Source organism: Verticillium dahliae, genomic scaffold, assembly GCF_000150675.1.
Source record: "Verticillium dahliae VdLs.17 supercont1.11 genomic scaffold, whole genome shotgun sequence".
Taxonomy (NCBI): domain Eukaryota; kingdom Fungi; phylum Ascomycota; class Sordariomycetes; order Glomerellales; family Plectosphaerellaceae; genus Verticillium; species Verticillium dahliae.
The window spans coordinates 461,698-486,619 of record NW_009276930.1 but is presented as its reverse complement, the minus strand read 5'-3'; the positions used below and the strand labels follow the sequence as shown (position 1 = coordinate 486,619).

General features: G+C 59.7%; 5 protein-coding genes and 1 non-coding gene across 6 annotated transcripts; 1 reads left to right on the top strand and 5 right to left on the bottom strand.

Moving 5' to 3' along the window:
• Positions 1-4,888: 4,888 nt before the first annotated feature.
• VDAG_05786 (60S ribosomal protein L10a) lies at positions 4,889-5,828 on the bottom strand. The gene is made up of 3 exons (XM_009655183.1): positions 5,806-5,828; positions 5,367-5,750; positions 4,889-5,295 (listed from the first exon to the last, which is right to left on the bottom strand). The coding sequence occupies exons 1-3, from the start codon at positions 5,810-5,812 to the stop codon at positions 5,033-5,035; spliced, it is 654 nt and encodes a 217-aa protein (XP_009653478.1). The 5' UTR covers positions 5,813-5,828; the 3' UTR covers positions 4,889-5,032.
• Positions 5,829-6,267: 439 nt separating this feature from the next.
• On the top strand, positions 6,268-11,275 carry VDAG_05785 (HEAT repeat protein; the record flags this gene model as incomplete). Its single annotated transcript, XM_009655182.1, has 9 exons — positions 6,268-6,365; positions 6,416-7,395; positions 7,505-8,279; positions 8,327-8,557; positions 8,608-8,854; positions 8,904-9,214; positions 9,265-9,782; positions 9,838-10,538; positions 10,577-11,275. 9 exons carry the CDS (start codon positions 6,268-6,270, stop codon positions 11,273-11,275), a joined length of 4,560 nt encoding a protein of 1,519 aa, XP_009653477.1.
• A 201-nt stretch (positions 11,276-11,476) lies between these two features.
• VDAG_20167 lies at positions 11,477-11,575 on the bottom strand. The gene has a single exon. It is a non-coding gene; the product is annotated as a tRNA-Leu (tRNA).
• Positions 11,576-12,546: 971 nt separating this feature from the next.
• Positions 12,547-14,875, bottom strand: VDAG_05784 (uncharacterized protein; the record flags this gene model as incomplete). The annotated part of the gene is made up of 2 exons (XM_009655181.1): positions 12,547-14,252; positions 14,347-14,875. 2 exons carry the CDS (start codon positions 14,873-14,875, stop codon positions 12,547-12,549), a joined length of 2,235 nt encoding a protein of 744 aa, XP_009653476.1.
• A 1,688-nt stretch (positions 14,876-16,563) lies between these two features.
• On the bottom strand, positions 16,564-21,072 carry VDAG_05783 (SipA3; the record flags this gene model as incomplete). The annotated part of the gene is made up of 3 exons (XM_009655180.1): positions 16,564-17,014; positions 17,169-19,270; positions 19,363-21,072. 3 exons carry the CDS (start codon positions 21,070-21,072, stop codon positions 16,564-16,566), a joined length of 4,263 nt encoding a protein of 1,420 aa, XP_009653475.1.
• Positions 21,073-22,303: 1,231 nt separating this feature from the next.
• VDAG_05782 (uncharacterized protein) lies at positions 22,304-22,898 on the bottom strand (the record flags this gene model as incomplete). Its single annotated transcript, XM_009655179.1, has 3 exons — positions 22,304-22,544; positions 22,724-22,794; positions 22,863-22,898. The coding sequence occupies 3 exons, from the start codon at positions 22,896-22,898 to the stop codon at positions 22,304-22,306; spliced, it is 348 nt and encodes a 115-aa protein (XP_009653474.1).
• Positions 22,899-24,922: the final 2,024 nt, after the last annotated feature.

The window sequence follows — 24,922 nt, the reverse complement described above, 5'->3', positions numbered from 1 at the left end:
CCCCCTTGTCGGACCGACATGCGGGCTGGGTTGGTTGGCCTTTGCCAGATGCGGAAGCGAAGCTGCGCGGGCGGTTGTGGCGTGGCGCACCGTCCACGTCCCTGGGCCATCCCATCCCATCCCAAGCCAAGCAAAAGCAGAAAGATCCGAAGCCCCCCAAGTAAGGGTCGTCACGATGACCGATGGGATGAGAATTCGAGGCACCAGGTTCGAGTCGACGCTTCGGACCCTGGGCGGAGCTTCCTCTTTTGGCTTTGGTCCCAGCCTGGCCGAGGAGGCTTTTCCGCTCGCGCGTCGTCACATCTCATGTCGCCTGTAAGTACATGTAGCCTCGGGAAGCCTCCGAGGCGACGACGGGGTTGTCACGGATCGCCCCCAGCCATGCCATGCAGCTTTGGCAAAGGGTGCGAGAGGCGTCGGCAGTTGCGGGGGCCCGTTTGGAACCCTCCGACGCGAGTTCGGGCGATCAGAAGATTGGGCGGTCGCCGTCGCCGTCGCCCGTCAGGTCATGTTGTCAGTTCAAAGTCAAAATGACTTCATCTGGAAAGTCGTGTGATGGTCGGAGACTTCCCATTCAGGCACTCCGCCTGGCGCTCACTCACTTCAGCATCGCGAAGCAGAATGGATAGTGGGGGGAAGGGTGGGAAAGGTATGATTTCAATTTCATTCAAGTCGTTGTTGTCCTGCCGAGTTCCTCGTGAAGATACTCCGCTCCTTTAGGGCTGATTCGCAGCCTTGAGATCCATTCTAACGTTACACGGGAGGAGAAATCTCATCCTCCCTTTGCCTGTAATGATGAATCCAGTCTCCCGTGCGCGCGCTCCATGGCGTAAGCCAGAGCGGGAAGCCGTAGCTCCATCGCCCGTAATGTGCCAAGATGTCCATGCTTCCTTGCCCGCTCGCCCACATGTTTTCCAGTTACGGAAGACAGAGCTCCCTCGTTCAGAATAATGAGCAAATGTCCCGCAAGGGGGTCCATCCCTTGGGAGGACCTGAAAAGTCCAAACGCCGGATATGCCTTCGCTTGAGTAAAGTACGCCTTTGCGCCGTGTCCTTGGTGCTGAGTTGATGGTGGTGCCGTTCGAGCTTTCCCGCGGGAGCTGTTCGGCATGGTATCCATCAAGTGTTTGGGGGCTCTCGTGTATCGGCCCATCCATCGGTAAGAAAATGGTTTGTTTGCGCTGTCAGAGGAGGAAATACACAATGTCGTCGATGTCGATGAAGTCTTGGTAGTGTGATGGTGCTGTCGAATTCGTAGATGGATCATGTCAAGACCAGCAGAAATCTCGTCTCTGGTTCTGCTCTGCTGAACAGACCAAATGGCTGGGATGTCGGAGAGCAAGCCAGATGACGAGAACCCCATCCCCTAGCCTGTGCCGAGGTGATCAATGTTTCCGAGAAAGACGAGCGGGCCATCATGGGTTGTCATGATGGGGCCGGTTCAGCGCGAAGCCAGCACCCACGCCAACACCCACGGCCAGCAGGATAATCAATATCCCTCCAGCAATCCATGCCCAGAAGAGCTTCCGCCTGATGCCGCAGATGGAGCCGTCGGCGCTCTCTAGCCTCGTCGCTGAGTCGTAGGGCATCTTTTTCTTTTCCGTCGTGGGCGCGGGTCCCTCGGATGTCGACGAGGCGTACATGATACAGTGCAAGACAAAAAGCTGCACAAAGGTGATGATAGCCAGAAGCTCCTCACCACCTGATCGAGAGTGGGCTGGAAGAAGCCTATAAGAAGACCCTCGGCAGTCTTTCCTTCTTTCTAGAAGTTTGCCTTGAAGAGTCGAATCGAAGAGGTGCAGGCCATTCGCTCTTGCTGGAGACCTCTGTTTCCTTTCACCGCCTGGGGTAACTGGCTACCTGTTGGACTCGTTGGGGTGGTGTTTGTACGCTAGGTACGGTACGCTACGTTTCGTCTGCGTGGAATGCGGGACGGAGCCACGGCGCGTGCGAGGTTGTCTCTGTCCAGCTCGTGGTGTCGTCTGTGCCTGGAGAAAGAAGCGTGTGGTGACGAAGTTGGGAAGTGACGAGGGGGGTTGCCAAGAAGGTGCGATGGCCTCTCAGAGAAGTGCGTCGTCTGGGACGGGACGCAAATGTAAGACTCTGGGTGGGCTGGAGGAGAGATCGAAGCGAAGCAGAGCAAAGACGACAGCTAGTTGGTGGGTGGAGGGTCCGTATTATGAATGCGAGTGGTCCTTGTCGCGTGTTCTGGGATCAACATTCCTCTGCGGTTGGAGGGATCGTTTGTATGCTGTGAAGAGACACGAGGGGAGAAAGGAGGGGGGAGTGGATGTAGAAGAAGACAAGCAGCAGCAGCAGCAGGAGGAGGAGGAAGGATGGACAGAGCACGTTTGGAGGGGCCAGGAGCAGGAAGGAGAAAAGAGCAGGAGCGTCAACCAGAAACAGACAAATCGAAAACAGAAACACGGCAGTGGCTGCTAGTTCCAGCGCACAGCGAACGAAGACGAACAGACTAGGCGTCACATCATCCACATGGGCATGGTCATGAAGTATCGAGTTCCACTTGATGGAGCTTGAAGGTAGGAGAATCTCGGACAAATCGATCCCAGCCGGGCCTTTCGTGGCGGGCGGAACGGTGACGGGGGGGGGATACATGGTACACTTGACGGTCACTCGCTGGTCATGGGGAGGGGTGGATGTGGATCTGCCGAACGAGACGGAGCCGACTCAAGATAGCTTTGGCCTGAGGTACAGTACGGTAGCACCTTGACATGGTCCTGGCGGGGGAAAAAAAAGAAAGAGAGAAGAGGCGCCTGGGAACGAGCGACTCCCATGGTCCATCGCCCGTCGCTTGGGGTTCGGAGATACCCCAACGAGTTACGTTTCTTGGGGCCCAAGGCGGCTCTTCGTCATGCACCAGACCAGGTTCAGGGAACCTTCCATCGAGCCGATCCAAGTTACCCGTCAGTGGTTGGGGCGTCTGTGAATGGGTCGTGGGGGGGTGGTAGGGGATGCGAAGATCAGCAGCAGCGGCTGTGACCTACCAAGCCTACAAGCCTACAGAACAAGCAGATATGGGTGGGGTGGCCGGGAACCAAGGATGTAGGCAGAGAGAGAGAGAGAGAGAGAGGCCGGCCGACTGGGGAGGCGTGGCAGGGTTTGGAGCCATGGAAAACCGGCGGATAATTGGCGGACTTCGAGTCCACGATCAGAAATTGACGGACAGACAATCGACAGACGCATAGATAGACAAGAGCACATGCTTGTGCAAAAGTGGAGGAAAGGAAGGGGAAACGAGGGCAGGGCGAAGGGGTAAAAAAAAAATGGACGGGAGAGGCGCCGTAGATGGGCCGAATGCCACCGGCCAGTGCCAAAGCAGATGGAGACCCTTCCCCTCTCAGCACCTCACCCGCCTATTGAGGCAACTTCTGGCCATGGGGTTTACCCTTTGAAGTTGATACACGTCCGCCTGTCTCCTCGCCATTGGTGCATGGTTGGTTAGTACGGGGAGGGAACTACAGTACGGACCTCGCTCATGTGTTGACATTGTCACCGACACTGAGACCTGCACGGATACGCAATTCTCGCCAGAGGAAAAGGGGAGGAGAGAGTCGCCTGATGTCTCGGGGTCTCTTCTCGAAGCGTCCAAGCCTAGCGCCTCCCCTCCTAGAGCAGCTCTGTAGGGAGGAGATCCTTCTAATGATGAGCATTCCCCCCGCGTCTCCGTGTCTGTGATGCTCATTCAACCAGACGTCAAAGTACCCCGGCCGTCACCAACAAAGTCAAACATCATGAGACGGCATTGCTGGCGCCGATGATCAGACAGGCTGAGCAGGCTGACGAAGGCAAAGGTAGTTCAACGCCAGTCGCACCGGCCGGCCAACACTGCCGTTACCGAATCGGAACCGATGGAAGCATTGTCATTGGGGGGTTGTTGCGCCTCGTAGATTCGCGGATCTCGGTCCTTGGAGGGGGGGAGTGTGAGTGTGCGCCCGCGCCCGCGCATGTGTGTGCTTCTTCCGGGGCTGCATAAGCCCTTCTTGAGAAGCAAAGTCAACATGGGGAAACGCAAGGCAATCAAGGTTGCTTCTCGGCCCGTCTCTCCATTGCTACCTGCGGGGGTTTTGGCTAGGCGCGCAGTCGTCATGATAAGCTCCAGGCTCGCGAACACTTCTAGTTTCGTCTATCCCTACTTGTTGCCCGCGCCTCATAAACGGCCGACAGGTGCAAACAGCCATTTGCAGTTAGCCTATCGTCCGCGTAAATGGTGCCGGGCGGCAGTTGGGCCAGACAGGCCAAGCGATCTACGCAAGAGGTCCTGGGTCGGTGTCGGATCCTACTCTGGACAAAAGGCAGATGTTCTGCTGTTGGTCTGTAGAGTTTAGACAAGGGGGGAACACAGTCTACCCGGCAGTCTGGTCGAGGTCGAACATCACCACCAACAGACCTAGACAGACTCAGCTTGAGTCGTCGTGGGCCACCTGCGGACCGATGCGCTCGAGAAGAAAATCACCGAGCTGAATGCAGATGCAGGTTCTTGTTACAAAAACGCCTGTCGATGCGAGGCACGCACCAAATCGGCCCCTCCATCGAGATGCCAGCATTGGTCAGAATGTCTGACTACGACGTTGCAGCGTCGGTCGTGTTGCGAGGCACGTTGTGTCAGTGCCGTTGCAGATCCAATGTCGGCTCTTTGATCATGTTGTATGAACATCTTTGATTCAGACGGCTCACTGATTGGGCCATGATCAGCCAGCATCTGATTACGGCAAAACGTCCCCGTCGCCCCTTGTGCCGACGGCAAACCGATGCCGACGTGTTTGTTGGCCCATATCGACTGAACAGAGAGATTGCATATTTCCATCAACAGGACAGCACAATTTGAAAGTCGAGCGAGACATCACGCGGCAGGCATCGAATCAGAGTTGTGGAAATGATTTGGTATTGATGAGCACCCTTCCCACATGCAGAGCTTCTGACCCTCAGAGCATCCCGTCTCCGGACCGTCCTTCTCGGCCTTCCCAAGTTTTAACCTAGTACTAACTCTGGGACCGTCCGGTCGAGAATGCGCTTAGTACAGGCGCTTGGGGGGAGACATGGAAGCCTTGATGGTAAGGCTTCCAACGTTCTGCCAGCCCTTCTTCAGCAGGGAGACGAGGTAGTTGATGGCCAGCATGATGTTGGCGACGAGCTGCTCCTCGGTCATGCCGACGTTGCCGACGGCGACACCCATGCAGAGAACCTTCTTCAGCTGGAACTTGATGGTCGACTTGACCTCGGTGATCTTGTCGGACAGGTTGTCGGCGTGCGAGACGGGGGTGGGGAACTTGCCAGCTGCGCAAATGGTCAGTCTGGAGAGATCAAGACAAGAGCAGTGAGCGCAGAGCCCAGGAGGGAAAACGTACCCTTGGACAGACCGGGGCCGAGAAGACGGGGGATCTGCTTGATCAGAGAGTCGGAAGCGACGAAAGCATCGTACTTGCGCGCGAGCTTCTTGATGAGCTTCTTGTTCTTGTTCAGCTTCTTCAGATCGTCGGCGGACATGGCGTCAATGCCACCGTGCTTGGCACGATCAATGTCGTGCTGGTCACCGAGAATGCACAGGGTCATGCCGGGGCGGGGGACCACGGGCAGGCGGACGGTGCCGGAGAAACGCTTGTCACGCTGAGGGTCATAGTTCTTGAGACCGATCTGGAGCTCGACGGACTCGAGGAAGTTGCGCTTCTTGGTCTCGGTCGAGTACTCGAGGAGCTCGCCGATCTGCGTACGGACGTTGGCAACCGTGATCTCTGCGTCGGGTTGTCAGTCGTGTTCGTTGATGCAAAGAACTGCAAGAGCACTCACTCGACATCTTGGCGATATCTCCCAGTAACTGGTAGCACGGATGTGTCGTTGGGTTGAGGAGGAGAGGAAGTTCAAGAGGGGCCAAAAAATTCCAGTGGGTTTTGACACGGCACCGCAATTTTCGACCCTCTGCCTTGCCTGTGGTGCGTGTGGCTGAGTCATCCAGCCGAAACGGTCCGTGCATTGCTGCCCCTCCTCTGCCCCTCCATCAACCAGCGCCAGCGCTTGGTGGGACAGCAGGAGAATTCGCGACCCAGGCCAAGATGGGAAGGCCTATGGATTTTTGGAACACCCTCTGAGCACTCGATTGCTGACCTGAAGAACTGGGAAATATCTCTATACAGAAAAGGCCGGATCTCGCAACAGATCTGTTCCTCATGTCTGTCCGTCTGAGCTGAATCTCTCCCCATCTGCAAACTTGCACGCCAAATTCACGTGTAAGCGGCAAGATTTTCGACCATCATGGACGCCACGCTGGAGCGCCCAATTCATGAGAATTTCATCAACACGCAAGACCTAGTAAAATGGGTGGAGGGACAGCCCGATGATTCTCGCATGCCGTAAGAAATCTTGATTCACTCAATGAGCGCTTACGCTAATCTCAACACAGCACCGCTCAAGGCATATTTGATGACCTCTTGGCCAAGTCATCCCAGCTGAAAGCGACATCCGGCAACTCGTGCGTCAAGCTCTGTGGTTTTGTGGCTCAGTGCACAAAATCCAAGCTTCCTGAGATCCAGGAATGGGCCTACACGGAGGAGATGAGCTTGAAGCTCTTCAATTTCTTCATCGAGTGGAACGAGGTGGAGGCGCATAGGCACCTGAGGCTTGTGTTGGACCTTCTCCCAAATCTCATCAACCAGAACCCCGACTCAACGGTAGGATCTGCAGTCAAGCTGAACATCTTGGATACCCTGGTATCCATCGTCGGACCCAAGTCCTCAAGACCTCTGGTCAAGTCGTCCATGAAGGCCTTGGATCAGTTCACTTCCAAGAGGCTCTTCTCCGTTAAGGACATTGGACAGAGCTACCGCAGAGTTCACGCACAAACTGTATGGCCATCAGATTTGGATCTGTGGCGGGCGATATTTGCACAACTTTTTCATCGCATGATCACTATGCGTGCCAACGCGGGCAAGCTGGTTGTGACACTCTACCAAGCCCTGCAAAAGTCAAAGGGCGAGATCAGCCAACAGTTCACCGTCCAGGTATGGCTCGAATGGCTTCAGGAAGCTCTAACGAGAGCACCCATGCTGCTGGATAGCGTCAAAAACTATGTCTTCCTCCCTGTATTTAAGCAGGACCGCGCCGGGTCTCTGCGGTTCCTGGAGATTATGAAAGAGCTGGACCCGGTATCGGTGACGAGTGAAGACGATGAGGAGGAGGTCAATGTCCAGGCTTTGCTGAGGTTCAATGCCTTGGAAACTGGAAAGAAGGTCGGAATCGTGGATGAACCTGGTACTGCTTCCTTCGCTCTATCTTTCAGGCCTCATGCTGACATTGGCAGGCGGTGTTCCCTCGGAAACCAAGTCTGCAGTCGTCCTCGAGGAAGCTATGCTCGACAGCGTGTTGTCCCATCCGTCGTCCGAAGTTCGATCGCTGGCGTTATCGCTCATCATATCTTCAAACTCAACAACTAGGCCATTCTTTGAGCCCTCACTCCGTCTCTTGCAGACGCACCTCCCTCACCACTTCTCAGACCCCAGCGCTAGATTTCGCATGGAGCTTCTGAGCAAGGTCAAGGCCATGTACCGGCGTGCTCGAGGCGCCATTCCTCTCCTTCAAAAGGCGCTTCATCGGGTCGACGCAGCGCCACCAAAGACAACGCCAAAGGCCAACAAGATCAAGGTTGGCACGTCTGCTGAGGAGGCAATGGCGTGGCCAAAGGAAAGGATTGAGAACGTCTTGGCGCAGCACAAGAAGTTCGTCGCGTGGTTCTTGCAATTCCTCAAGTCAGAGCTCATCCCAACAGCTTCTTATCAGCGTCACTTCTCCATCCTCCGCGCAACGCTCTTCATCATCCGCATAGAGCTGGATGACTCGAAAGTCTGGGATTCCAATGAGGAAGAGGTTCCTCTCTTCAGCACCTTTGACACCACGTGGACTCGGATACTTTTTGACCTGGTCATGGACGCCTTTGAAGATGTAAGGGCTATCAGTAACGAGATTCTGATGATCTTCTTCACCGAGCCTCGTTTCAAGGACGCCATCAGTCCCCTGGGCCATATCAGGACCGTCACTGAATTCCTCCGACGAGCCGAAGATATCACACGTCGCACCGCGAGGGCTGACCACTCTGATGGCCTTGCTCGCTCGTACGAGCTCCTGAGTCGAATCCACGGCCAACAGCAGGAGCGACTCCTCGTGGTAGCTTCGCTCGTAGACCTGTTGGAGAGCAAGCTCTCTCTCGCAGAAATTGATCTTGGCAAAGCCGTTCTTGAAGCCCCCATCTATGGCTACTTCGCCTCTCTCCGGTACGACTCCATTCAACCTTACGATTGTAAGTAGCTAACGAAATCAGCTTCGTGTGGGAGAGCCTTTGCGAAGCCACCTACACCGAGCCTGAGATGAAGGCTCTGGACCACCTACAGTTTCGTCTGGTAAAAGCCTGCCAGCGCATCTGGGCGACTGTCTCATACGTCCTCTGCGATGACTCGCCAGAGGGCCATCTACCGCAGGAGCTGGAGGACATTGAGGGCCTCGATACTAAAGACCTCTTGAGCTACAGTTTCCGTGCCATCCACGAATCTAGGTTTGTCCCCAATACGCCTTCTCAAAACCTGACCTGCTGACATGCCTTAGCAATCTCATGCGTGCGATGATCGTGTCACTGAAAAGCAAAGCGAGAGAGGGCGATTTACGTCCATCTGTCGCCACATTTTCTGCCTTTGGACAGTTGACCTTTGATCAATTGACGAACTTGCGACACAGAGGTGCCTTCTCAACGGTGTCTTTGACTTTTGCCACGTGCTGCCAACTTGTGCAATACTCTGGAGGAAAGCCTGACTGGGTGCCTGAAGGCGAGACGCTGCTGGACGTCTGGTACAAGGTCAGTTTGCTGATCCAATATGCTAGGTCAATTGCTGACAAGGATATAGGGAAGCCAGGAGTGTATCCTCACCCATGCGTCGACAACTCGCCGGTCGGCCGGTATCCCTTCCATGATCACTGGCATCCTGTCCGCCGATGCGGAATCCCCGTCTTTCGATCGCGTGATTGCAGACTTGACGGACGTTGCGCAACGCGAGGCGCGCGTCACTAAGACTGACGGCTCCAACCTACCCCAAGTCCATGCCCTTAACTGCTTGAAGGACATTTTCAAAAGCGCCCACCTTGCACAAATGGGCAAGGTGGAACGACACATTCCCCAGTGTCTCGAGCTCGCAGCTGGCTGCCTCAAAGCCGAAGTGTAAGTACCCAGGCCCAAGCAAAGTGACCAACACTAAAGCGAGCGAGCAGATGGGCGATACGGAACAGCGGCCTCCTCCTCCTCAGGAGTCTGATTGACAACCTCTTCGGCACGAATGAAAGCAAGACCCTTATCGAGGCCGGCTGGGACGGAAAGGCTTCGCGAGTTCATTACCACAAGTACCCCATCATCCCAGTTGTGCTGCTCAACCTTTTGCGTTCCGGACAGGAAGTCATGAAGCCTAGCACCGGCACCATTGCCGCCGAGTCTGTGTTCCCTGCTCTGGACATTATCCGCCGAGCTGGACCTCCTGAGGACTTGCGCGCAGAGCTGTATGGCCTTGTCACTGAGTACCTGGGCAGTCCGGTGTGGCACGTTCGGGAGATGACAGCTCGTGCTCTATGCTCTTTCCTTCTGCATGACGGCTGGCTGCAATCTATCCAGGAGCTTGTGGATGGGTCTGAAAGGCAACGGGTGTTGACGCAGGCCAACAGGTTGCACGGTGTGTTACTCACCATAAAATACGTCTTCGAGAAGCTAGCAAATGTTTTGCCAGAGCTGGCGCAGAGTAAGTGCACATGCTGGTTTTCTCTTTCTCATTCAGGTGGTCTGACACGCATCAGGGGACACTTCTCCGTTGTTGGACTTGGTCATCGACCTCTACAAACAGGCTCCCGAGATCTTCCTCCGATGCCCCGAGGCACACGCAACGTATGCTGAGATCCTGAACGTCATCTCTGCCTTTGCATCTGGGACCGCCACCACGCCAGCCGAGATTGTACGAGAAGATGCTTATGCAAGCTATGCTCACAGTGCGTTGTTAAGCGGCCAGATTGCGGTCCAGGAAGTCTACCAAGCGGCGTCGAGCCGTGACGTGGCTTTCCTTGCGCTCAAGGCCATCGACACGGCATCGAGCAAGCCAGAGGCCGCGGTCGACATGTTGGAGGCCATCCCGGTCGTGTTTCAGGCCATCATGAGTCCCGAGTTGGGTGGCGAGCTGTGCAAGGTGTATTTGGGCGTGGGCGCCAACGCGGAGGCTCCCGAGCCGCGCATTGTAGCCCTGGAAAACCTCGCCGATACGATTGATGATCTTCTGGAGCAAAAACGTCTGGACCTGATTCCGTCAGATGCTAGCCTGACGGCCCTCTGGAACGAGACTCTCGCCAAGTCGTTGAACCCCGGCCTCTCCAACGCTGTCATCCGTCTCAGTGGTTCCATCATGGCAACGTCCACACTCCGTCAGGCCGCAAACTCCCAAGGTCATGCCCTCGATACTCTCCAGAACTGGACAGCCATGATTTCTGCCGCAGGCCATGAAGACCAGGTATGTGTTTCCGACCTTATCCATACCGTGCACCACAGCTAATGATGCAGCCGTTCGATACGCGCTTCGCAGCAACTCAATCCCTCAAGTCGTATCTTTGTGCGTGCCCCTCTTCAGAGCCCGCCCTTATGCCCGTGCTCCTCACCCTCTACGACGCCCTCAACGACGACGACGAGGAAGTTCGCGCCCTCGCCGCGCTCGCGTCGCGTCCTGTCCTGGCCAACCAGACTCTGCTCCCGCTTCGCGCAGCCGACTCCCTCCTGCAGCTCCTGCAGTCATCCTACAGCCAGCTGTCCGCCTTCCAAGCGGCCGTCGCGCAGCGCTTGACGAGCACGTCCTCGGCGGCCCAGCAGCTCGCGACGGCGCTCCACTTTGACGACGCGCTGTTCGCCGTCGAGGAGCAGAACCAGTACATCGACGAGGTGCGCGAGGCGCAGCGGTGGGCGGGGGTCTACGCGAGCCTCCCTGCCGGCGTCGACGACGCTGCGCTGGGAGCATGGGCCGCTGACGGGGTGAAGGCGCTGAAGGAGCACGTCGAGAAGGAACGGGACGGACCACTCGGGTGGACGGGTATGCCGGATGCCTACGCCGTCTGCATCCGGGTTCTGCTGGCCGCGAGGGCCGTCGTCGCCAGGCAGGGCGGGGAGGCCGAGAAGCTCAGGGCGCTGATGGCGGAGCTCAAGGGTGTGGCATCGGACAAGGCGGTGCACGGCATGATTCTGGAGTTGCTGGGGTAGATATTGCGGTCCATGGTGCTCGCTAGACAAACGTTAGACGGTGCTTGCTAGACAAACGTCAGGCGTCCAGTGGGCGGTGCTGTTCTCTTCGGCGGCCCAAAGCAATTTGCATTTTGAATATCAGGTCAGCATTCGACTATTTGATGAGCGGCTCGTCATGCTATTGCAGGCAGACGTGCAAAAGATAAAAAGAAGGTGTGTTGACGAGATTGGGATTCGAACCCAAGATATCTCACGATACAACTGTGCAATCAGGGATTGGCTTAAAAGTTGCGCCTTCAACCACTCGGCCACCTCGTCTCGTAACCGAAACGGGTCGGCGTGGGGGCTCATGACCTCATTGACCAAGTGGGGCCGACCAGCAGCGGCTCCTGGCACGCCTCTGTGCTCCGGCGATGCCGGCTGGAATCGATACCTGCGAAGCCTGTTGCGACAGAGTGTAGGCACGATTTGGGTGATGCAAAACAAAAGAGAAAATCATGAGAGGAAGCGTGTAGGGACGTATGCTCCGAGGGGATTTATGAATCCCCCCCCCCCGCTTCACCTCGTGGGGTTGGGCCTAGTTTCGGCGCTTCCGCATTTCCTTGGTGCCGGTGTCAACGACCTCACCTTTCATCGAGCGATTGAAATTCTTGGTGCATACTGCTCATTATGGAACGACAGGATCCTAGGACGTGGTCAACGCGAAAAGCAGATTTAAACTTCGCTGGGATGTAATCGACGTGGAGTCAAATGTATTGATATTCCGTGACATCAACGCATCTGCTGCGCCAACAAGTCGCTTTGGAAGCTGGTCGTCCTACCCGCCAGTTCGATCCGGGCAACCCGGAAGCTTCTTGATACCGGTGGGCCGAGGAACCAACTCGTTCAAAGCGCGTGTGCTCCAGCGCGGAGAAGCATGATCAACAGCAGTCTGAGGTCCTCGTGCTCCGGTTTTACGAGGCCATTCGGCAGCGCCGGGTCACGCCCCTGATCTCTCTTCTTGGTTGCGAGACTGGTCTATACAAGGAAAATCACAAAATTCACAGCCCGGTGGGGTGTACCGTGCATTTGGTAACAGCAGTCAGCCTAGTGATCAATATTGTAGCCAAGTGTTCCATTGTGGCCGTCAAGGTCGAGATCAAAAAACGAAAAAACGACCATCTGACGAGAAATCTCAGTCATCGCTGCAGTCCCCAAACGCCATGCCTTTCCAACACCGTGTTGTTCATCCCAAAATCACCATGACTATAGTCCCCTCCCCCCTCGCACTCAAGTAGCGACCGACGAGGCTACGACGAGGCGGCGGCCTGCGGTACCTTGTCGGGCGCCCGGACACCCGCCGACTTTGTGCTCCATCCCGAGTCCTGGCGGCGGAGCCCCGTGATGCCCTTGCCGAGCTTGCCCATGTCGGCGACGAGGCGCGTGTTCTGGGCCTGCAGCTCGCCGACCTGGGCCTTGAGCAGCTCGACCTCGTGGAGGGCGAGGTCGCGCTGCTGGCGGACCTTGTCGAGCTCCATGGCGGCGTTGGCCTTGAGCTCGCGCTCCTCGGCCTTGCGGCGGCGCGCCTCGGCCTTGCGCTCATCGTGTGCGCGCTTCTCCTCGAGCCGTCGCAGCTCGCGCTGGTACTTCTCCTCGTGCTTGGCCACTTCGCGCTCGTGCTTTTCGCGGAGCCGCGCGGCGGCCGCCTCGTCGCGCTGCGTCGACTGCGTGCCGTCGGCGCGCTTGGCCGTCATGCGGCTCTGCAGCTTGTCGAGCTTGTCCTGCATCTTGCGGCGCCGCTCCTGGAGCTTGCGGAGCTCCTTGTCGTGGTGCGTCGCTGAGTGCGACAGCGGCGCGTGCAGGCTGCGCGACTCGGACGACTGCGTCGACACGGCGTCGTCGCGCAACGCCTCGGCCGACAGGGCGTTCTGCGCGCTCTCCGTGCGCTCCATGGCCGATGTGAAGGAGCGCACCGAAGACGTGTCGCTGATGGTGCTGAGCGAGTCCGAGTCGTCCTCGTCGCGGGCGTTTCTGTACGACAGCGTCTCGTCGCTGCTGTTGGGCTGGCTCTGGAAGAAGCCGGGCAGGCCGACGGGAAGGCGACCGGCCATGGCTTCTGTCGCGTAGCCAAAGGCGCCCGAGATCATGCCGTAGAGACCGTTGCTGCTGGCCATGCCATTGCTGTGGTCCCCTGCTCCACTCGTGTCTTGCGGCGCCGCGCTGTCGGGGACGAGATTGGCTGTGGGCGCTGTCGACGGCAGCGATTTTGACGTCGCCTTGCTCTCCTCGGCTTTCACAGCGTCCGTCTTGGCACCATCGACGGCGGCGGCGGCGGCGGCGGCGGCCCCCTCCTCCTTGGCCGGCGCGGGATCGTCGGCAAAGTCGCAGGCGGCCTTGGCCGTCAGCCAGTTGAGGAACTTGCTGGCATCGCTCACTATGCCGCCAGGGGTGCCCCTCTCGATCATGAAGCGGGGGACGTTGCCGCCGGGATCGCTGCGCGTGACCATGAGCCACTCGACGGTCGTCGGCGCATCATGGTCGTCGTTGTCGTCGTCCTTGTCGTCCATGGCGTCCATGGCGTCGACGTGGTGCCCGGCGTCGTCTCGTGCCGGCGCGCTGTCCACGGAGAGGCCGCGGTTCCGGCTCTCGTCGCTGGCGGCGACCTTGGTGGCGGCACGCAGGACGGCGTCCCTGCTCATGTCCTCGGCGACGGCCCGCCTCTGCTGCGAGCCGTCGGCGCCAACGTCGATGGAGGAGCGCGCCCTCTTGATGGCGCTGGGCTTGTCGCTGGGCACCTCGCGGATGATCTCGACCGACTCGTACTGGCCGCGGATGTAGCCCTGGCGCGGCGGGCACTGGGGATGGTCGCACGGCCTTGACAGGATCATAAAGGTGCGCAGCGGGCGCGGGGCACCGTGGGGCACGGGTTTCGTGTCGGCGGTGTCGGACGAGAGCAGCAGGGTGACAAAGTCGCGCGGCGTGGTTGGGCCGGGGAACTGGGCCGACAGCTGGAAGACTGGACGGGTCAGTGATACTCAGGTGTGGACCAGTAAGTGCGGTAGGCACAGTGGGTGCGTGTAGGCACAGTAGGTGGCGACGGTCTCACTCACCTTCGGCCTTGCCGGCGTCGCGGACGACATGATGCTCGACCTTTTGGTCGGCGCCGATGCCGCGGATGCTGCCACCGCCGGGCCCCGTCTGGACCTTGATGCTCTCGGCAAACTCGCGCTCGAGGCCGAGCTTCCAGGTGGCAAAAGGCAGGCCGTCGTGGATGCTGCGGCGGGCGAACCAGCTGCCGCGGCCGTCCTTGGCGGCGAGCTTGTAGACGTTGATGGCGAGGGGGTTGTCCTTGGGGTTGACCTTGACGTCCTTCCACTCCTTCATGAGGTCCTGGGCGGTCCTGATGGAGGCGCCGGACTGGCGGGCGGCCATGGCGGCGTTGAGGGCGACGGAGGGCTGGGGCGGGTCTGTCTGGGCGCGGGCGCGGCGGGCGGCGGTGGCGGCCTGGACGGGGGCGGGGCACGGGGATCGAGTCGATGATGGTCTGGGCCGAGGCGAAGGTGTCGGCGAGGAAGGAGGACAGGTCGTCGGCGGGCACGGCGGACCAGTCGACGGGGCCCAGAGCGGCAAAGGGCTCATGGTGGGACGGCATGATGGGGGTGTTCTGCCACAGGCTGTGCTGTGGTTGTGGTTGTGGTTGTGGTTGTGGTTCTGGTGTGAGGTGGAAAGGTGGTTAGGTGTGGGCTCTGGGTCGGGACACCTCGTGGCTGCCGTTGTCGTGCGTGGGCGCCGAAGTGTCCGAGCGCATGAATGTCAATGTGGTGTCGGCGTGGTGGGGTGATGATGGGAGGAATGGGAGGCTGCCGAACCCGGTGGCGTGTCCGTGTCGGGTGCTTCTGCGTCGTATCGTTCGGGTTTGTATGGCTCGTTTGCGGGTCGTGCAGTAGATTGGGGTTCGCATACGCCAAAGCAGGACGAGAGGACGAGAGGACGAGAAGACGAGGACGACAAACGATGAAAGGATGATGAGGACGATTGCCCGGGACAGGCGGAATGGCGGAACGCGGAGGGTTAGAAATACTGGTGAAGATGTTCGTGACAATCGGGAACGACGGATGGAGGCCTAGTCGTTTATGGCGTGGAGAGAGAAGGCAGGAAGGAAGGAGCCTTACCTAAGGCTGTCGTGTGTCGTGCCCTTTCCTTCTGGGCCGCTGTCAACTGCTTCCCCACCTAGGTACCTAGGTACCTAGGTAAGGTCGGTACCTACTACCAGTACTACCCACTTATAGGTAGGCACTTGGCAAGCCTGGTAGGTTCCTGTACACGCCGGAGACGGCGGAGCTTTCCCTCCAGAACAAAACCCAGAGACGCCAGCGCGAGCCTGGTCATCTTTGACGTCAGAAGCAAGTGACGGCCCATGCCACTGCCGACAGCGTGACACCTGGGGCGGGGCGTGAGACCCTGGACGGTTCGACGTCACCGCTGGCAGTGCGGGGTCGGTACCAGGTACATTACCAGGCACCTACCTACCTTAGGCAAGGCACCTAGGTCGGAAGCAGACGCTGTAGAAGCTGTAGACGCTGTAGAAGCTGAGACGCTGTAGAAGCTGAGACGCTGTAGCCAGAGTCTCCAGGCACGAGGCACGAGCCACTCGGTTCCCAACTCTTCCCCCACCCTCAATCCCACACTTCTTCACGCACACGCCTCTCTCGACCCCCAGACAGCAAATCCGACAGCCAACACGCGACGAATACCGGTTTTTATCCACAAGAACAAGCCCCCAACCGTCCGCCAGCCAAGCCCATCTACCCCAGCGAGATCGCCACGAATTGCAGTGAACCCCCTGGCTGCCTTCCTGGCTGCCTTTCTGGCTGCCTGTCTCGGCCACCATCATCACGCCTCTCCCTTTCGGAGCGACTGGAGCGACAACCGTCTGAGGTGCTTGAGGTGCTTGAGGGCCAAGGAGCCGGCGCGACCGACCTGCTTGAAGCATTCTGATCTGATACAGTGCGATCAAGCGATATACGCTGAGTTCTGCCATGGCTGGAGCGCCCAGTCCATCCCGCGTATCTGACGCTCCTTTACCTGAGGTCATGCTCGCTCCAAAAGGGAAAATGTCGCTTGGCACAGGGCACGAGTTGGGATTGAGAAAGGAACAGAAAATCAGTGCATGGGAACTCTACACCCTTGCTGCTTATGCTCTGGGCATCGTCATACCACGGCCACCCGCTCACTACCCATGATGGACACACAACCCCAATCACCACCTGAGGTCCCGAATGCAACACCATCGCCATGACCACCAGTCGCCATCCACCAGGCACCCGCTACAGCCCCGTCACAGGATCACGCCCCTGCGCGAGCGCCCGCTGCTCGACCCGGCAGCTGCCGCAGTACGCATCGTGCCACGCGCGCAGCGTCGCCTGGCGCGCCTCGCCCTCCACCGGCGGCAGCACCTTTTGCTCGCCCCCGCGCTTCGTCTCGCCCCCGCGCTTCGTCCTGACCGCCTCCTCGGCGAGCACCGTCCGCAGCTGGTCGCACCGCGTCGTCTCGTCCGCCAGCCAGTTCTCCCACTCGGACTGCACCATCTCGCGCTCGATGCTGTTGACGACGCGCATCGCCACGAGCAGCTCGTGCCGGTACGACCCCAGCCGCTGCCGCGTGCGCCGGATGCGCCGCGCCGTCGCCCGGCTCGACGCCGACGTCAGCGTCGACCCGGCGCCCTCGAACGGCGCGTCGAGGTCCGTCGCGTTGGTCACGCGCTGGAACGCCGAGAAGCTGTCCTTGTTAGCAGCGAATTTGCCTAGCATGAGAAGTCTCCCTCCTCCTCAAAAAAAAAAAAAAAAAAAAAAAAAAAAAAAAAAAAAAGCAGGAGAAAAAGAGAAGGGGGAAAAAATAGGAGAAAAGAAATAGGAGGGGAAAATAAACATACCAAGCACTCTCCGGCGAGCTACCGTTCCGTGCCGCCCCCGACGCCTCGCCGAGGTCCGCCATGTAGATGGCCTTGCTCATGACGACGTTGGGCCCGACGCCCACATTCTTCATGAACCGCACCGCCCGCCGCTCCGACCACCAGCCCGAGTTCTCCTTGGACGCCCAGATGACGTTGGTCAGCGCGCTGAGCCCCAGCAGCAGCAGCAGCAGCAGCCGGTGCGCCGTGACGACCGAGAAGACGGTGCGCACGCCGGCAATCGCCCACATGATGACCGACGTCACGGCGCTCTCGCCAAACGACCGCACCGTCTCGAGCAGCATGGCCGTCAGCGTGCGCTGCTTGATGACCTGCCTGCGCGCGCCGCCGCCGCCGCCGCCCCCGGCAGCGGCCGCGTCCTTCTCCGCCGGCGAGAAGACGACGACCTGCGTCTGCTGCCCAATGTGGCCGTACACCTGGATCGCCCGCTTCGTGCGGCTGTGCGACCCCAGCTTGCGCACCTGGTCCGTCGCCACCTCGGCGAGGTCCTCGGCGTCGCCGTCGGCGTCGTCGAGCGCCTGCCGCTCGACGAGCCGCTTCGAGAAGGCCGGCGTCTTGGACCAGTCGACGCGCGTGTACACCGCCAGCTTGCACTTGGACTTGGCCACGTGCGTAATGACAATCTTGACGACGAGCTTGAGGTGCTGCGAGTGCGGCAGGTGCCACGCCGTCTTGACGTGCGTGACGACGTACGTGACGTGGTCCTGGAACACGTCAATGACCTGGTGGTCGACGAAGTCGGCCGACCGCGACCGTCCCAGCATGTCGGCGTAGTCGACCTTGAACGTAAAGTCGCGCCGCAGCCGCCCCTGGTCGCCCAGCGCCCACGGGCCCTGCGCGATCCGCTGCGCCCGCCGCTCAAAGTAGAGCTTGGGGAACACGAAGCTCTTGTCGCCAAAGAGCACGTGGAAGCACGCCTTGGCGCTGAGCTCAAAGTGCCGCTCCGCCACCTTGTGCTGCATGTCGTCCGGCTCGAACACGACCGCGTGCGTCGGCATCTGGAACTTGGGCGCCGGCCGCAGGTGCGCGTGGCTGACATGGCTGACATGGCTGACGTGGCTGACGTGGAGCCGTGGCACCGGCGCGTGGCTGCCGCGCCGCGCCGGCCGCCCCGCCGTCGTGCCGTCGTCGTACGGTGTGCTGGACGGGATCTCCTCCCAGCTGTCGACGCTGGGCCGCCGTTGCGTCGTGTCGTGCTCGAGTCCGATGAGCGCCGTGACGAGCTCTTGCAGCGCCATGGGCTCTTCGGCTTGGAGGTCGTCCACGAGGAGGTTGAGACGTGCGTGGAGCAGGACAAGGTTCTCCAAGAAAATCTTGATCGTGATGCGTGAATAGCCAGTGTCGTTGGACTCGTCGCCGAGGTGGAGGTAAATGTAGTCGCACTCCTTGCCTGGTGCCGCCGTCACTTCTGTGATCATGTCGAGGCTCATGGTGTATGCGATAACGAGACCGAGCTGCTCGCCGTAAAAGTACAAATTGTCCGACGTGACAAAGATGCGTCCGTTGCCCGCAATGCCCTCGCCCTGCGGCGCCGTGTCTTCCTTGCCCGTCGAGCTGGTCCACGCCGCGCTGAAGACGAGCACGAGCTTCTCGTCGAGCGGCACGGCGGGGAAGAGGAGTCGAAACTGGGGGTGCTGCGCGCGCAGATCCTGCGGGTAGCCCGGCGGGAACGTCTCGACCTGCTGTCTAGGCTGGGCTGTCTTTTGCACGTCCCTCGTCGTGTCGACGCTGACAGTCTTCCGATGTGCGCCGACCGGAGGCGCTGGCTTTTCCTCGCCGGCCTTGCCGACCTCGGTGACCACGAGGCCGAATGGGTTCTCGTCCATCTGCCCGGGCGTCCTGGGGCTGCCGTGGCCCGTGCCGTAGACCGTGCCCCAAGGATTGCTGCCCCAGTAGTTTGCCATGACGGCGGCCGGCAGATGACTGGCCGCATCCAGCGCGAGGTCTTTGTCGCCCGTGACGACAACAGCCGTGCGACTGAGAGCCGTCAGCACCGGCGCCTTGGCCAGCGTAGCGGGCGCCAGGCGGCCCTGGAGGAGCTCCCGAGGGGCAAACGCGGGGCTCTGTGCAGGTTTTCCGGAGACGGGTGCCATGATGGACGCGGGATGCCCCGGCAGCAAGCCGTGGCTGGCAGAAATGAGGCTCGCGATGCCACCGCCGCCACCACGCCGCCGCCGCCCTGCGCGCCAGCTCCGTGCCCACGCGCGTCGAGCTCGCTGCCAAAGGTGCCCTTGCGGTGGAGATCAAGCTTCTGGATGAGCCTTGCCGCATGTTCCCGGCTCGACTCGCCCTCTTCGCGGATCATCATCTCGCGGCCCAGATCGCGGCCCAGGGCCGTGATGGAGCGGCGCGACCCGCCAGCGGCGTTGATGTCAAAGCTGGCGCGGCTCGTCAGGGTTCCGTCGGGCCCGGGCACGGGTAGGGTGCCTGCCCTGTCGAGGGCGGCAGCGGGCAGTTCGTCGCCGGCGAGCTGGGCGTCAAGGGACTTGGCCGAGAATTCGGGAACGGGCGGCGGCGTGATGTGAAAGGCCGGGTCGAGGCCAGAGGGCAGAGGCGTGCTGTCACGGCCCATGCTCGCGTCAAAGGCCTTCCTCTTGGCCACGTCGAACACCTCGAGCCACTCGGTGAGCTCGGCCTGGGTCTCGGCCTGCAGGACCATGGTCTGGCTCTTGGTCTTGATCTCGAAGCAGAAGCGGCGGTCCTCGGCCACGGCCGGCTTGGCGCTGCACAGGAGGACGCCAATCTCGTCGCCCTGGAGGACGCCCTGGGGGCCCTGGATGAGCCAGCCGAAGATGCCGTCGCGGCAGTAGTACCAGCGGCGCACCCAGGTGGTGCGGGCGGGCTTGCCGTAGACGCTGCGCAGGAAGAGCCAGCCCTGCTTCTCGGAGATGACGGCGGCCCGGTCCTGGGTCTGGACGCTGACGGGCCCGCGGCTGCCGAGGTAGGGCACGGTCGAGGCGCTGTAGTCGTCGAGCTCGCGCGACGGCTTGGTGGCCTCCTTGGCGGCGTGGCTGATGTCCCTGCGGAGGCGCATGAGCTCGCGGCGGAAGACGGACTCGGTGGCGTCCATCTCCCTGGACCAGCCGCGGATGCGGTCCATCTCGGTGCCCCAGCGCATGACGTCCATGACCGACTCGTGGGCGCGCGTCAGCTCCTTCCACATGTCGGCGCTCACGCGCACGAGCAGCTTGTCGAGGGAGAAGCGCAGGTGGGGCGCCATCTGGCAAAAGTCCATCGAGGCGGCGAGGTAGATCTTGCGGGCCTCGTACACGGCAAAGGCGTCCTCGCGCAGCGACGAGGGCTCCTTGGTCTTGGGCTGGGCGACGTAGCGCGCGAGCATCTGGTCAAACTGTCGCTGGGCGCTGTCGAGGGCGCGGCGCGTCTCCTTGAAGGACCGCAGCTCGCCTGTCAGGAAGGCGCGGATGGGGTCGACGTTGATGCCGTCCATCCTGCGCATGGTCGAGATGACCTGGGACCACCAGGCGCGGATGCCATCGCTCGACCGTCGCAGGGCGAGCAGCGTGTAGTCGTTGTCGATGACGCCGTCGACGGCGGCGGCGGGCGGGAAGCTCTTGGCGAGGCAGAGGTTGATGTTGTCTTCGAGGGCGAGGATCTCGCGTGCCACCTTGGAGGATGCTTTTGTGTAGTCGTCAAGCCATCGTTCAATGGCCTCCACCTGGTCGGAGAAGTGAGCGGCCGTGGCGCGAAATGTGGGCGAGTCGAGTCCAGCTTCGTTGAGGCCGACGGGGATGGCTGGACTGGGCTGGTGCTGCTGGTGCTGCTGCTTGGAGCTCGTTGTCGTCGGTGGTGGTTTCGACGGCACCGCAGCAGCTGCTGGTGCTGGTGCTGGTGCTGGCTCGGACATGATGATGGCAGCACCACGGAGAAACAGGAAGCCTCGGAGGCGTTGTAAGGTCGGGCTTTGATGGTATCGATGCGTATTCTCTACATCAATGGCCTGGGGATGGGGGAAGGTCGGAAGCTTGAGGGGAAGGAAGCTCGTGAAGGAGCATCTCGTCGGATGACGTCGGCAGGCTGGCGCTTAGGGGAAGCCTAGGAACGAGTGGCAGAGTGGCAGATTGGCAGAGTGGCAGAGTGGCAGACAGCTGGCAGCCTTCCGGGACAATCACGTGTGGGTTTTTCCCGATGCGAGGCGATGCACTGTTGACATGGAGTGCGAATCCGAGCAAGCGTCGCAGTCGCATCAAAAGCGAAATGGTTTAATCTGTGGCAGTGGATGCCATGGTCTGTCTATACGATGTACGGCCAGGTTCTCGGTTTCGGGTGTCTCAACAACCTCGCAGTCTCAACGTCAAGATCAGTCAACCATGAACCTGCATTCCGCTACAGTGCTCAGCTACCCAAGGTACCTAAGGTACCTAAGGTACCTGGCAGCCCTGGTAGCTTAGTTCAAAGGTCGTGTGCTTGAGAGGTAAGCTCAAATAAGGTAGTAAAACATTAGACATGAATATCGCAACCGCATGGAAGTCAGGTTTCCGTATCATGTGATATGGTTCAAGGCAGAATCGCCCTTGGCCTGGATTCGTATCTGCAGACGAAAGACAGCCATCCACCCAGAAAGCCATCACCAGCTAAACACGTCAAGACACGTACCGGCGGCCTAAAACGACACCCTCACTCAGCTATCCAGGGATCATGACCATCCGGACGCACCGTGGAACTGTGTAGGCGGCCATCCAAACTGCCGGGACGATCAGTCTCTGCAAAAGTTGGCAGCGATGCAGATGGTGACAGCATCAGAGATGTGGGAGGCATCCGACAACAGCAGTCTAGGCAGCTTGAGTACCTTAGCTAGCAAGGTAAAGTAGGTACATGGTAGAGTGCAGAGAGGCGCTGTGGCATCAATGCCGCATCAATGCCAGCAGCAATGCCACGCAAGCCACCCCAAGGTGCATGGCGGCAGGTGCATGGCGGCAGGGGATGCCCCTCCGCATTGGCGTTCCCTGCTGCGCCTCACGCCAGTTTTTGCCACGGGTGTGGCGCCCCAGCCCGGCTCGTTCTTTTTTTGGCACCTGTGGACTTTCGGTCGTCTCCGGTCCCAAGCAAGCAAAGCATCAGCATTCTGCGATCGCCCATCATCCATTCTCCTTCTGCGCACTTTGCCTTTTCGACTTGGCCTTCGACTTCGCCTTCGACTTGGCCTTCGACTTCGCCTTCGACTTGGCCTTCGACAGCGTCCGTTGACCTGCGTCAAAGCATGTGCTCCTGCATTTGCCTCCACTGGCACTGCAGGGCCTCTTCCTGTGGGCCGATGACCCGGTACGATCGACTGAGACCTGCCTGCGAATACCCTGTGGCGAGGGCAGGCCAGCAGACCTGCATCCGGGTACGAGGGGTTGGTTGTCCCCATGCTAGGTTCCCGTACATCCGGTACCCCATTTGCCTGGAATACGAATCGCTTCGTTTCGCCCTATCGGTCTCGTCCAGTCTTCGCGAAAGGACGAGAAGAAGGCAAGGAAGGCAAGGAAGGGTCCCGACAGCAACGAGCAACGCACAACGCCAGCCGATGGCCCTGCTGCTTGGCGCCGCCTAGAGGATCGACAACCGCGCAACGGTCGGCTCGGTCCTGGCGGGTGGATCACGAAAGCCCCAAAACGAGAGCCTCCTCCGGGTCGTCTCCTACGGTTGGCACACCGTCATGTCACCCTGAGCGACTTTCGGACCTTCCATGTTCTTTTTCCATCCGGCTTCTCGAGAGCGGTCAAGATGCTCATGTGATCCGAACCCCCCCTGGCTTCCTGTCGTCTCGTGATGGCCGCGATCAAGTCACAAGGCGGTCGGCAAGACTTGTCCGGGCTGTCAGTACCAGCCACAGAGCGCGCAAGGGCCCGTGGTCTCCCAGCCTTTTTCAACAATATAGCCATCTCTGAAATCATGCTGCGTTGCCGCCGCTGCGCAATCGTAAAACGTCCAAACAGAATGACACGTTCCATCGACGATCCGTCGCCCTGCTCTGGCTCTGCTCGGGACTTGCTGACAGGTCAGGTGGTGCGCAACAATTACCCGGGCTGCTACGCTGGCATGGAACATGGAGCTGAAGAGCAACGAACCCTGGCGTGAGCAACCAACAGCATGGGACGCCTTGAACGCGTACCAACAGGCCGGTTCTCGGGCTTACAGCCTCAAGCCAGGAACGACTATTGACCACAAAACAATCAACGACATGTGCACCGTACTACTGCATTAGGATGCTGCCTCAAACTGGCAATCTGACACCTTCCATTGAGACCCTCCGTACCCCCTTCTGCCCCTCGACCCCTGAGCTGGGCCGTCCCTCTGGGCCGTCCCTCACGCAGAGATACAGGACCTCTCAAAGATTATTGGACAGCTGGTTGATTGAGCCATATCGAAAAGAGGACCGATCGGTCGGCCGGGCCTCCTAGGATGATTTGATATGGCTAGCTTCCGCTCGGTCCTTGACGGGACGAAGCCGCTTCACGATCGGGTTCGTCGACCCTCGAGGCTTGTCGACCTCTCGTGGGCATGTTCTGCAGTCATACCCCATAGTATCCTCCGAAGGAGACCCTATCCTCCGAAGGAGACCCCTCTCTCTGCTCGATGCTCCCACTTCTGGCGCCATGATGCCTGGCACACAAGGGCCACCGTCTCACTCAGGATCATGGGACTCGCAAAAAGCACCCCCATTGGACAATAAGCCATTGAATGTACTGATTATAAGCCAATCACGAAATGGCACCAGACTCCTTCGCTCGGCCTGGACTCGAGCCTCCACAAGACTGTGAACTTGGCTGCACCGCGGGAGACCCCCCCTGTCTACTCATAGGTTCTCACGCACTCACCCCTCTACTCCATACACTCCTACCCGGAGGGGTTCAGTACTAAGAACCGGGAATATGGATCGAAGGTCTCGTCAACTGGAGCCATCCGGGGAGCCGGCATCGTCCACCTCTTTCACGGAATTGACCCCCCCCGCCGATTGGCAACGCCAACTCTGGTCTTTCCTCCTTTCTAGATTTGGCGCAGCATGTTACCCGTCCAAGCTTCTACGCGGATCCAAACGCGAGGCCGGACCGAGTCAGGGGGCTCGGGCGTCTCTGCTGGACGATGACTCCTGTTACGCGGGGTTCCCATGGCGTATGTTGAAGCCGCCGCGGCCTGTTGAAGCAGCTGTGCTGCCGTACAGAGAGACGCAGGCTGCACATGACAATATCCAGTCACGATGTATCCTCGAGGCGTCTTCAGCATGGCCACGACGCGCTGTCCTGTTTCGAACGATCATCTCCACAGCCCAAGACAGGGACGCCTCACCATGCCCATTGTCGTCCGGCCGAGCCACCCGTGATGCATCATGTAGGCACGGCACGGTGCGCTGGAGCCCACGCAAAGGCAAGGCACGGGCGAAGGCAAGCAAGAGCCCATCTGCAGGTCATGATCCGCTTGCGCCAAACGTGCAGGGTCGACAGCGCGCCCGCGTCCAACGATCGGATACAGCAATGGCCGTCGGAGATGGAGAGCGAGATGACGGTCTGTTGGGGCCGCGGGACTATCAACCTTTGAGCTTGTGAAGTGACGGCTCTGACTGGCAGACGGCAGAGCAGCAGTAATCTGGAGGCATGATGCGGGCTCGGGGCCATGCAACTTGGCAGGGACGAATTGGCAGGAGACCACGTCCGATGCAGCAGTGATGGACTGTCTGAGGCGACCTGGACTTGTGGTCCTCCTGCCAATTCGTC